Source organism: Mesoplodon densirostris, chromosome 13 (genome assembly GCF_025265405.1).
Source record: "Mesoplodon densirostris isolate mMesDen1 chromosome 13, mMesDen1 primary haplotype, whole genome shotgun sequence".
Classification (NCBI taxonomy): Eukaryota; Metazoa; Chordata; class Mammalia; order Artiodactyla; family Ziphiidae; genus Mesoplodon; species Mesoplodon densirostris.
This window is the reverse complement of record NC_082673.1, coordinates 50009628-50021984: the sequence shown is the minus strand read 5'-3', so window position 1 is coordinate 50021984 and position 12357 is coordinate 50009628. Positions and strand designations below refer to the sequence as shown.

Here is a 12357-nt window from a genome sequence, read left to right as displayed (position 1 = left end):
TTGGAGAGCCATAGTAGTTCAGTAAAGAGTTACTGAATGGATGGGGGTGGATGGGAACCAGATGAGTCACAAAGGTCTTTCTATGCCCTAATAAGACACAAGGACTTTATGCTTAGCATTATGAAAGGTCTTTGGAGAATGGATCAGAGATGAATAGTCAGATCCGGGAGTCCATTCAATGGATTGTTGATTAGGCCAGGTGAGAGATGATGGATGATGGATGATGAGGGTTTGAATTCAGGCTGTTGAAATGAGTCACATTCTAGATATTTGGTTCTAGAACTTGGAAAGGATATTAGGGCTAGAGTTATAGGTACAAGTTATCTACATAATGGCCATGGTGTAACTATCCCAGCACCAATGAAGTCACTAAGGAAAAGGTATAGAGTGAAACTTTGAAGAAGAACATTGGGGGAAAATAACAGTAATTATCACAGAGGTGAAGAAGGGTGAACCCATAAAAGAGACTGAGAAGGAGCACCCAGGAAGGCCTAAGAAAAATGAGGAGAGTGTTAGAATAGTGGTATCCTGGGAACAATATGTTTCAGGAAGGAGGAAGTCCTGAACAGTGTCAGCTGCTACAAAGGTGCCAGGTAAAGGATACAAGTGTTTCTTGGATTAATAATGAAGAAACATTTTGGAAGGGTTTCAGTGGGAGTTAAGAGAATACTTCGATGCTATATTCCAGGGTTATTTTAGTCAGGATTCTTTGGTTTTGAGTGAAAAGTCAACTCAAATTAGGTTTTAGGCAAAGTAGGGACTGATTGGCTAGGATTGTTTGGAAGATCCAAATTGTAGGAATTTTAGAGATGCGGCTGGTGCCTAGGATCCAGCAGAATGAGGAACTTTACTACAAAGCACTATAAGGATGATCTCTTGCCACTTCTTTGCTTCTTTCTGCCTGTTAGGTGCCTTCTTTTTCAAGACAGACCTGCTCTCTGGACATGGAGGGCAGTAGACAGTGCAGTTTTCCTTGGGAAACAATCGTTGGGATTGTTTTCCTTTCCTGAGATTGCCCATCTTGGACTAAGCGCTCTGCCTGGACCAGCCACTGGTATCTTGGGTACAAGGTCATAAAAGAACATGGTGGTTCCCAAGGTAGTTATGAAATTAGAGGGTATGGCAAGTCCCTGTACTGGGAGGGAAACTTTCTAGGCATAAATTCTTATAGGTGTCCCCTCCAAGTACACGTAAGGCAGAATGGGAAATAAGGAAAGTGAGTGTAGATTACTCTTTCAAGAACCTGAGCTGTCAACATCATTAATCATTAGAGAAATGCAAATCAAAACTACAATGAGATATCATCTCACACCAGTCAGAATGGTCATCATCAAGAAATCTAGAAACAATAAATGCTGGAGAGGGTGTGGAGAAAAGGGAACACTCTTGCACTCCTGGTGGGAATGTGAATTGGTACAGCCACTATGGAGAACAGTATGGAGGTTCCTTAAAAAACTAAAAATAGAACTACCATATGACCCAGCAATCCCACTACTGGGCATATACCCTGAGAAAACCATAATTCAAAAAGAGACATGTACCAAAATGTTCATTGCAGCTCTATTCACAATAGCCCGGAACTGGAAACAACCTAAGTGTCCATCATCGGATGAATGGATAAAGAAGATGTGGCACATATATACAATGGAATATTACTCAGCCATAAAAAGAAACGAAACTTAGCTATTTGTAATGAGGTGGATGGACCTAGAGTCTGTCATACAGAGTGAAGTAAGTCAGAAAGAGAAAGACAAATACCGTATGCTAACACATATATATGGAATTTAAAAAAAAATGTCATGAAGAACCTAGGGGTAAAACAGGAATATAGACACAGACCTACTTGAGAATGGACTTGAGGATATGGGGAGGGGGAAGGGTAAGCTGTGACAAAGCGAAAGAGAGACATGGACATATATACACTACCAAACTTAAGGTAGATAGATAGTGGGAAGCAGCCGCAGAGCACAGGGAGATCAGCTCGGTGCTTTGTGACCTCCTGGAGGGGTGGGATGGGGAGGGTGGGAGGGAGGGAGATGCATGAGGGAAGGGATGTGGGAACAGATGTATATGTATGACTGATTCACTTTGTTATAAAGCAGAAACTAAAAAAAAAAAAAAAAAAAAAAAAACCTGAGCTGTGAAAGTGAGTGTTTTGATGATAACTAAACAGGGGAATTTGGACATTTTGTAGGGTATTTTGTAACCAAATCATTGATGGAGATTTAGTAATGAGGATTGAAAATGTATTTGAAAACAAGAGGTAGATATTAATTTTAATGTTTATGGAAAAAAAATTTCTGTGCAGACATATTCTTGTGGACATAGAAATTTATGTGGACAGAGGAAGTCTAGTGGTCACTTTCTTGTCAGATATATTTTCTCTGGGTAGTCTCCTTTATGTTTGAGATGATCATAAGCCATATCTGGAAAAAGAAACCAGAGAGTATTAGAGTTTGCGAAAGATCCTTGAGGTCATGTATTCCAGGATGCTTAGTTTTATAAATAAGACAAGTAGACTCCAAAGATGTGAAGGAATCACTTATAGATACAATAGTGCCTATCAGAAGAAGAAGGGCTATCTTCTTCTTGGGTCTCTGTTTAGAGTGAGGAACTCTTTCCTAGAACCTTTTCCAGAGACCTCCCTTCATGACCCATTGTCCAGAACTGGAGCACAACACTCACCTCTGAAACCTGTTGCTGATAAGGGGAATGTGATAACCTGATTAATGTAAAACAAGGAGAATCTGCCCCCCTCAAATTTTGTACCTGAACAAAATTAGAGCTCTTCAGCAGGAAGACAGGGATAAGGGCTGTTGGGTAGGCACTCAACAGTATCTGTGACATAAGCTAAGCTGAAGAGCATATATTTCATTCTGTGGCCAGTGGGACACTCCCTAAGTTTTTAAATCAGGGAGTTGGTCAGATAAGCTTTGTATTTCAGATGTAGCAATCTTCATATAACACCTGTGATAAGGCATGAGGTAACAGGTCATTCTTACACTTGCCTGTAACCACATAATAAGTTGTTTGCACAGTTGAACTGAATTTTGGATTTTCAGTATCTTCTCATATTACCTGTATTCTATTTCCTCATGTATTTATATGCTGTTGATGGTTCTGTGTTTGTCTTTTGCCTTGAAATTAGAGTTGCTATCTTTGAACTGGCTATAATATAGGGAATAGATTTGTAAAAATTAGGAATGTAACCATGCTTCTAGTGAAAACCATGGTTGTGTTTATTTTTTAAATGTCTTCCTAAGGAGGCAGTTAAAAAAAATTGCTATCAAGTTGCTTACTGTTTGCACTGGTTGGGGTGTTAGAGTGTATAATACACATTCACATATACAGCTATTGTACAGATGGGCTGTGACAAATGCTAAAAGAGAGGCAGAGGAAACCTGATGTGGTTGACACCTGGGGCAACTGGGAAAAGCTGTAAGAGGACGTGGAATCTATAATAGGCAGTGAATAATGTATAAGATGGGACAGGTTCTTCTAGATAAAGGAAACAACAGCATGATACAGGCAGAAAAGCCAAGGAGTAATGTCAGGGTGCCTTATATAGAATAGAATAGAATTGGGGGAAAGACACTGGAAATAAACCCATAAATGGATCATGAAGTGGAAGGTCAAAGAGAATGGAGCTCACACGTGTCGGTACCTAATATGAGTAGGCACTGTGGTGGGGTCCTGATGAGGTAGAGGATTGTATCCTCATTCCTATGAGGGACTGAGGCTCAGGGTAACTCACTTGCCTGAGGTCCCACTACTGATGGTCAGGAGTCTACATTTGCAACCATTTCTGACTTAACTTGGAAGTTCTCCTGTTATTGCTAAATATCCTTCCCACTGTATCAGTACATCCAGCTTAAAAGGTTAGCATTTGACTTTTATTCTGAGGCATTGTTGAAGGGTTCTGAGCAGGAATGAATGTTGCCAGAGGTGTTTTTCAGGGAAATGAGGTGGTTGTGGTGTGAAGGCTGGATGGCTACCTTTCCAGTCTGCAGACAAGTTGCCTGTAACATCTCACACACAATCACTGGAGTCACTAAATGACTCAATTGTCAGAACTGTATTTGCCAAATTTTCCAGAGAAATAAAAATCAAATTCTGTACCTCCTGCCTTTTTGTTCCTCCTGCCTTTCCATTAATAGTACCGTGGTTCCACTTTGGCTTAATCCTCTTTAGTGCATACCTTCTAGCTTTTGTAACTAACACTTATTCAAATAAGACTAACTCTGGACTAACTACTAATTGACCAAAAAGTTCCTCAACCCATAACACCTATGAAACCAAGATCTTTCTTCTACTGTAATTGACATGATGAACTCTGATAGAAAATGTCGTGCCATTCATTATACCAATACAGAGATCTTTTTACATCAATCATCTCTAGAATGGTATGTAAACAAGGGAAATATAGAATGCCTATTCTTCATACCTTAAAAACACATCTGGAACTATTTGAGCTAACTAAAAGTAAAATAAGTGCCATGGCAGATTATGCCATACCTTTTCACATAAAACAACAACAACAAAAAGGGAAATGGAAAACATACTGCTTCTAGAAGGCCCTGACATTGAATTGGATATTGAAATGGTATCGGTAATGTATTTATATATGCCACATTTTCTTCCATGCATCAGCCGTCTTTGGTACATATGTGTTGGATATTTGCCATGGGAGTTGAAAACTTACCACATAGGGAAGATCTTGTTTAGAAGTGGTGTGAATCATTAAGGTAGAAGTAAAGTCAGTTCTTTTAAAACAAATAATTCCCTGATCTGATAATTTTTTTTCTTTCTTATTTTTTTCATTTTGTGTCAGTCTTTCAGTAAATGTCAGCTTTCCCCTACACCAACTAAAAACAGAGATTACATGCAAGAATGGTGTAATTTTCATGAACTTAAAAAATTACATGAGAAATATTATAACTTAACATTGGTTTTACTATATCCTCTAATTTGAAATGGAGTGAAATGCTTCTATGGTTGAATCATAGCTCTTTTGCTGTTTGCTATAGAAGTTTCAAGAATATATATTTCAAAATGCTTTTTTTTTTCTTTTTATTAATCCAAAACAAATGCAACAGAATGCAGCATACTTGAAACACATTTTCTGAATTTATCTTAAATCTCTCTACTCCAGAGCGTTTTTGTGTGTGTATGGCTTAGGCTTGGCTGGTTATTTCATCATCTATTTCAATCCTGGATTGATTGCATTGAACAGCACAGAATGAGTTACATATGGTCCCACTTTGTCTAAGTTTGTAGGACCTCTGGGTTGGAACTCCATTTCATCAGAGTGAAGCTAGCCATCACAGAAATGTGGCTAATGTCAAAATCTTAAATACATACACATATACATGTATTCCGGAGAGAATGTATATATTCCTGTTAGAAGTAGTGGTGTTTTGCTTGCTATTCATTGGCTCAGTGGTTATTGCTCCTAAAATATTGACAACATCTCAGGAATTTTAAAAAGTTGTTCATCTACGTTTTATAATAATTGTTGTTGGTATTATTATTATTAAATTATGGATAGGAATCATGTTACACAAGTGGACCAAGACAGGTATTCAAATTAAAATTATGAATATATCAAAAATCTTTCTAAAATTGGGCAGAGGAAGACAGAAATACAAACTTTATCTTAAAAGAGTCTGAAGAGGAAACCCACTGTCAACTTTATGGTTTATTATTCCCTTTTTCCTTAGTGTGGGCTATTGGAAAAAGAGTAATGAAAAGCATGTTTAAGATACATTTCCAAGTTTAGGTATTGCTCTAGAAGTGCATCAAGTAAGGTAGGGCTTGTGCCCACCAAGGCTCAGCTTTTAGTGGTGGTGAAGCTGTCCAGGGTAACTTTCTCCCTTTCCAGGCTCTTTTCTCCCTGCTTTTTGGTCTGTTCCCTCTTTCTCACCCTTTCCTTCTATTGCTCGATATACTTATTTATTTCTTTCTCTGTTATTCCCACTTCCCCTTCCCCCTCCTGCTCTTCCTTTCTCTTTCTGTGCAGCCACGTGCTTCAAATCTGTGGGTCTGGACTGCCTTTGCTAACAGCTCCATGTGAGTGTTAGCAGAATGAAAACCAGATGGACCAGCAGTTCCCACTGTTATCTCCCAGCTGACTCTGGCAAGCCTCCCTTTATCCCTCCTTCCTTGGCATGAGGGAAATATTTGCCTTTATTTAGGGAGACTTGTATTTGCTGCTGTACCTCTTCCCTCAGCTGCAACACAAGTGGAAAGCTATTTATTCCCTTGTTGCTGAGGTTGGTTGAGGTGAGTAAACGGTGCAATGAATTTTACTATCAAAGAAGTGGTTTTAAACCTGCCTAACTTCTGCTTTTCTCTACAACAGGTTATTCACTGGTACTCGTTAAGTGTTCTGGAATAGCAATATGAGGTCAAAATCTTAACAATACGATAAAGGTAGAGACATTCTCCATGCGTCTTCACAATCATCTCACTCAGAACACTTATTCACTATAGGGACAGTCATTGTTATTCAGCCAGCAGTAGAGACTAAGAAATAGAGACCCTGGTACTGTTCACTGGATCATCATTCACAGTGCTCTTATTAGAATGATTATTATTTTCATTCTTCCCTAATACGGTGTCAACGCTATTTCAACTTTCAAAAGTTGTGTTCTGTTGCAACCCAAGTCTTATGAAATTGCTTTGAATAAAGAGGAGGTAGATTTGGAATTGTCATAGTAGTAATTTGGGCTTTTCATTTTAATAATTGACAAGTAATATTGAGAGTTTTTCACTATGGTGATCATAATGTTTTAAGAGACCCATTCTTTATTAATAGTCTATGTTATGTTACTTTTCAAAAACTCCAAATGGGAGATACCTGTGCCTAAGGCCACAAGAGGCGCCTCAAATATTTTTGGGGTGTGTGTGTGCCTGTGTACACATGTTTGTAGAAAATTGGATCTATACAAACAAATGAAAACTTTTTTTTTTTTTAACTGGAGATCTGTTTCTTTGAGTAGATCAGGTTGAGAAAAAAGTTTAAAATTCCAAGGGAAAAGTATACTTAGTATAAAACAGTCCTGAAGTGCAAATGTTCATTATTGGGTAATTAGGAAATTTCTCCCTGTCACATACTCATGAAAAAATATTAGAAAGGTCTTTAGTTCTCAGTTTGGGACTTTTCCATTCTTACTCTGCCTGAGATTATTAATTGAAGTATTGGTTTGTTATGTTTTATTTTTTTATCTTTAAAATGTATTTATTTATTTATTTATGGCTGCGTTGGGTCTTCGTTGCTGCACACGGGCTTTTCTCTAATTGCAGTGAGTGGGGGCTACTCTTTGCTGCGGTGCACGGACTTCTCAGGTTTCATATTTTTTAAATGGTGGATCATAAACTCACAAGTTCTAAGTCAATAATAACTTCACTTCGTTTTGTGACATTTATGTAGTGGTGATTTTTCAAACAGGTCAGAAAAAAAATTGAAGTGAGAGGTTATGTCTGGGAGACATAGCCTGCTTCATCTGTTAGGCTAGAAAACTAAGCATGGAAAGGGGATGGTAGGTGTTACAAAAAAGTCATTGCAAAACACCAGCTTCTAACAGTATCCTACCTGCATAACAGAGCCTAAGATTTGTGTTATTTCTGAGCTGTCTGAGGGGTTCATTACCGTCCCACTTCCTCATCTATTTTTTACCTCTTGCTAATGTTGGCTTCAGCTTCAAGCGAAGTTGTGCTGTTGCATATAACACTACCAAGGTAGCATCTGTCTAAGCCAGAAATAACAATAGGATGTAAAATTACCCAGTTAGAAATGAGGTCCTGCCATCTGTGCTACACCTTCTTAAGTGGGGTTTGGATGATAAAGTCTTGATTTAAGCTTCAGTAGATAAGCCTGTTTTATTGATAGAAGATGTTGGATTTCTTGCCTTGCTTGTAAAAAAGATGAACCTCTCTTATAAAACTGAGGTACAAAAAAAACCCTAAGGTGCTTAAGGAGTAAAATAACATGATCATGGTGGCATCCTCCAGATCGGACTGAGAAGCACTCCACGATGCCAGACTCACCTGTGGATGTGAAGACCCCGTCTAGGCTGACTCCTCCCACGATGCCACCTCCCCCAACAACTCAAGGAGCTCCCAGAACCAGTTCATTTACACCAACAACGTGTAAGTAGGCATTTCTGCATTTGCTGTTTCCATTTTCAAGTTCAAATTAAATTTTTTTCTGCAAATAAAAATTAAGGGACAGTAAGATCCAGCATCAATGTATTATGCAGAAATAAAGCCCCCCCCCCCACAAATAATTTGTTTGCCAGTGAGTAGGTATTGAGCACAGAATTATCATGTCTTGGGTATAATTTGTATGACTGCCAGTATTTGCCTGCCTTTTCATTATTGTTTCAAAGTTGTAGTCTTCTGTGATTTCAGTGAATGAAGAACACTGCCTTTGGTCTGTAACTCATCATTACCACGTTAGCTTCTCCTTTGACTTAATGAGGAGTTCCTTATTTTAGTTTGTTCATTTTGACTTGGAACATGTTAATATGCTATAATTATTTCCAGGTTACTTCTGATCTTCTAATCCACTTTCTTCTGTTATTTACAAATAATGTTAAAATCTAACATTCTTAAGTTAAAAGAGGGATCATTCTATGCAACAGTTGCATACAGAAAACTTTCTGAAATAAGGAGCATCTTTCTTGGCTTGAACTTGTCAGACATTTATTAAATATTTATTCCATTTCAACTTGGCTCTAGACTTGTGTTCTGAATCAGTGGAGTGTATTGCTTTTTGTGTCATCCAAGGAAAGGACAGAATATTCTGATAGAATAGCAACTTCCCTTTTTTCCTGTATATTTTAATAGGAATAGCAGATAGCTTTGTTTTCATCCATCTGAAAGTCCTGGTTAAAATATCATCAAAGATTTGTGAAACTAATAAATGCTGTTGGTTGCAGACAATACTATTTACAGACTGTGTGCCCTGAAATCTGTATATGAATGAAAAATAACTAATAGGCAAAAATAGATCCTTGGGATTATAAGGGTTCGGCAAAATACACATCCAGGCTATTTATGCAGTGTTGCACTGCCTTTTATAAGACCTTTCCAAACATGTAAGGAGCAGGGGCCTGCAACAGTGCCAAGTTGTAACCCTGTCATCTTGTATTTGGTTTGTTGTTACCCAAAGCCACAGTGATAGGCATATGCCTCCTCTGAGAGGTCCTAGTGAGATGTCATTTCTTGACAGGTTACTTTGGTACTCATTTGGGACGAGACCATTTTATTTTCTTGAAACTTTTAAGAATAATAAGGTACTTAAAACATCTTCAAACTATTGTTGGAGGTAGTTTGTCAAAATTATATTTAAAAGATGGGTTTGATAAAGATCTAACATGGTAAAGTCAACATTTTCTTTGGTGAGAAATGTGCAAAATTTTCTAGCCTAGTTCTTATGGATTATCACCTTGACGTTCAAATAAATTTTATCAAATGAATTCAAAGTTACCACCAATCCATGCTGTTAGTTGGACTGAGATGTCCCCTTTCGATTTCTAGAAATAACTCTTTGATAATTACCATATGCATTTTGGCTTCTTACATAAAATTGGTGTTTTCCTTAAAGAAGTGGTTAAGAAATATGAGGGGGAGAAAATAGCCTTCTAATTGGGTGGTATAAGGTTAAAACTTGAAAGTCGTATTTCTGTAAACACAGCTGTCAGTTGTGTGTACAAAACATGATTAAAAATGTCCAGTGATAAATTTAGTCTCCACCAAATGTCCATTTTCTCTAGGGGAGCAGTTTAGAAAGAAATAGTTCTGTTATATTGATGTAAGCCTGGGACAAAAGGCTGACATCCAAAATGCTGTTTGTTCTGTGTTTGCATATGTGTGCATGGGAGGCAGGGCTGTCCCTGTGCTCCAGCCGGCTCCCATTTCTTATCAGCTTCTGTGCAGGATATCCTCATGCAGTGTGAGGAGTCCACCCATTTAGTTATGGAGTACCTGAGCCTCTGGTAATCCTGTGAAGTCAAAGCATTTTACCAAAAAGGCCCAACAGCTTTTAAATTACCAAATTCACTAGATTGGAAGGGAGGAATACTTAGTTGTAATTTCCTTGTGCATGTTCTCTGTAAGTTTATTTTTTCTTTCTGATTTTGTGCCCTCTGACAGTAACTAATGGCACGAGCCATTCACCCACAGCCTTGAATGGCGCCCCCTCACCGCCCAATGGCTTTAGCAATGGGCCTTCCTCTTCTTCCTCTTCTTCTCTGGCTAATCAACAGCTGCCCCCAGCCTGTGGCGCCAGGCAGCTCAGTAAGCTGAAACGGTTCCTCACTACCTTGCAGCAGTTTGGCAATGACATTTCACCGGAAATAGGAGAGAGAGTCCGCACCCTCGTACTAGGACTGGTGGTAAGCAAACGGAAATCGGCCCAGTTTGGGTTACCGGGGAGAGTGTGGGGGAGATTCAAACTACAGATTCCATTCTCACAGGTATTTTGTTTCTACACCTGGAGATCACATGAAAGTCTGATAATTCTATAGTAACAAGGGTTTCAGTTCTGCATTATGTATTGACCCCACCATGATTTCTTTTCCTATTGATATTTAGCTAATGAAGATGTGGTTATACAAATTTATCATTATCTTGGCCATAAATGTGCGTGTGCATAAAATTTAATAAGTGTATCCTCCTGGCATGGCTAGTGTCTTTTCAACAATGACAGAATATTTTTGTTATGTTAGTGGTTTGCTTAATCTAATTGGGTGCTTATTTTAACTTAGTTGCTTTGGGGGGGTTTATTATCAGCCTAGATGAGCAAGAATTTATAACAAGTAACACATTATTCTTTTATGTTTTCATTTTTAAGGCTAATAGCATTGAATTTTTTGTGTGTGGTAAAATACATGACATAAAATTTACCATTTTAACCATTTCTGAGTGTAGAGTTCAGTGGCATTAAGTACCTCCACATTGTTGTATAACCATCACTACTATCCATTTCCAGAACTTTTTCATCACCCCAAACTGAAACTGCCCATAAAACAATAATACCCTGATTTCTTCATCCCTTAACCCCTTATATCCCTTTATTGCTTTTTTTTTTTTTTTAAACAAAACCGTTTTTTGTTATAGGTAGAATTACACAAACCATTAGTTTGAGAACAGAAGTGTTGATTTTGGCACATTATATTACAGTCTGTACATTGTCACACTGGAAATTAGAACATATTTCCTTTTCTTGCATTCTAAATCACTTTTACATGTCTTGTGACTTTTGTTATGAATAGAGGATTTTCATTTAGGAAGGTGATTTTCCCATAGCAAACTGAGTCATAGAGAAGCTCTGAGTCACATATTCAGGCCTTTTATCATCCAGGCTTACAATGGAACTGAAATTCATACGATAGGCAGTAGTTTCCTTTTTCTCGATATAATCATTTATTTTTATTACATGGACTTATCATGGGCAAAGCCATAGCAGTTGTGTTTTACAAAAGAAGTCCTAGTAATAAAAGTCTGGGTGAGAGTTTAGTGCCGTAGACATGCTTCAGATCATAGTATCTCACATTTGACAGAGATTTTGCAATTCAATTTTTAACCCTTACCTCCCTCTCCCCCACACTTTAAGAACAAGAAGCTTTCACATTTCCCATAATCCATCAGCTTCCTCTGACAAATTTGTATTCCTCTGAATACAATTCACCTTGTATTCCTCTGACAGGAAGGTGCTTTTGGCATAGTGTGTCAGCATACTGCAGTTACTTTTGTCAGTCACTTATCTTTTCCTTTTTATTTGTTCTTGAGTTTTGCATAAAGCGTTTTGACACATAAATAGGTTACATCATAGAACCACAAAGTAAATCCAAAGCAGTAATTGTATCAAGTGAGTGATGAAATGTTGTTACTAGTAAAAAAATGTTTATTTTAAAACTGCTTTATAAATTTGATATGTTCTTTAACTATGGTTTCTATAACTTCAAATATAGAAAAATTTGGTAGCTTTAAGTAGATTTTTCCCACATATTAAGTGGAATACTTTTGAGGGCAATACTTTTTTAAGATTTTATTTATCTAAAAACTTTATGAAGACAAGTTGGCGAAAACATTAATTAATAGTGCTAGGCATATATTCAGCAGGCAGTGAACATTTGTCAAAAGATGAATGAATAGAGAATGAATTTTGTTTTGAGCATTTGACTGCAAGCTTTTACACATGTCATTTTATTTATACACATTTTACATGTGGGGAAACTGAGGCTTACAGAAGAAAAATATTCTAGGCCACCCCATTGGTAGTGACAGGCCTATGATTTGAACTCAGGTAGTAATCGTAATGAATCACATTATGCTGTTATTTAGATGGAG

At 37.7% G+C, this 12357-nt stretch overlaps 1 protein-coding gene across 7 annotated transcripts in view; it reads left to right on the top strand.

Annotated features, from left to right (window-relative positions):
• RUNX1T1 (RUNX1 partner transcriptional co-repressor 1) overlaps window positions 1–12357 on the top strand; it is a 139184-nt gene that overhangs the window by 73714 nt on the left and 53113 nt on the right. For all 7 annotated transcript variants that reach the window (XM_060115454.1, XM_060115453.1, XM_060115456.1 and 4 more), the window contains 2 exons: window positions 8014–8151; window positions 10159–10400. In XM_060115454.1, coding sequence (XP_059971437.1) covers window positions 8014–8151; window positions 10159–10400 — 380 coding nt within the window. The remainder of the gene's footprint in view (window positions 1–8013; window positions 8152–10158; window positions 10401–12357) is intronic.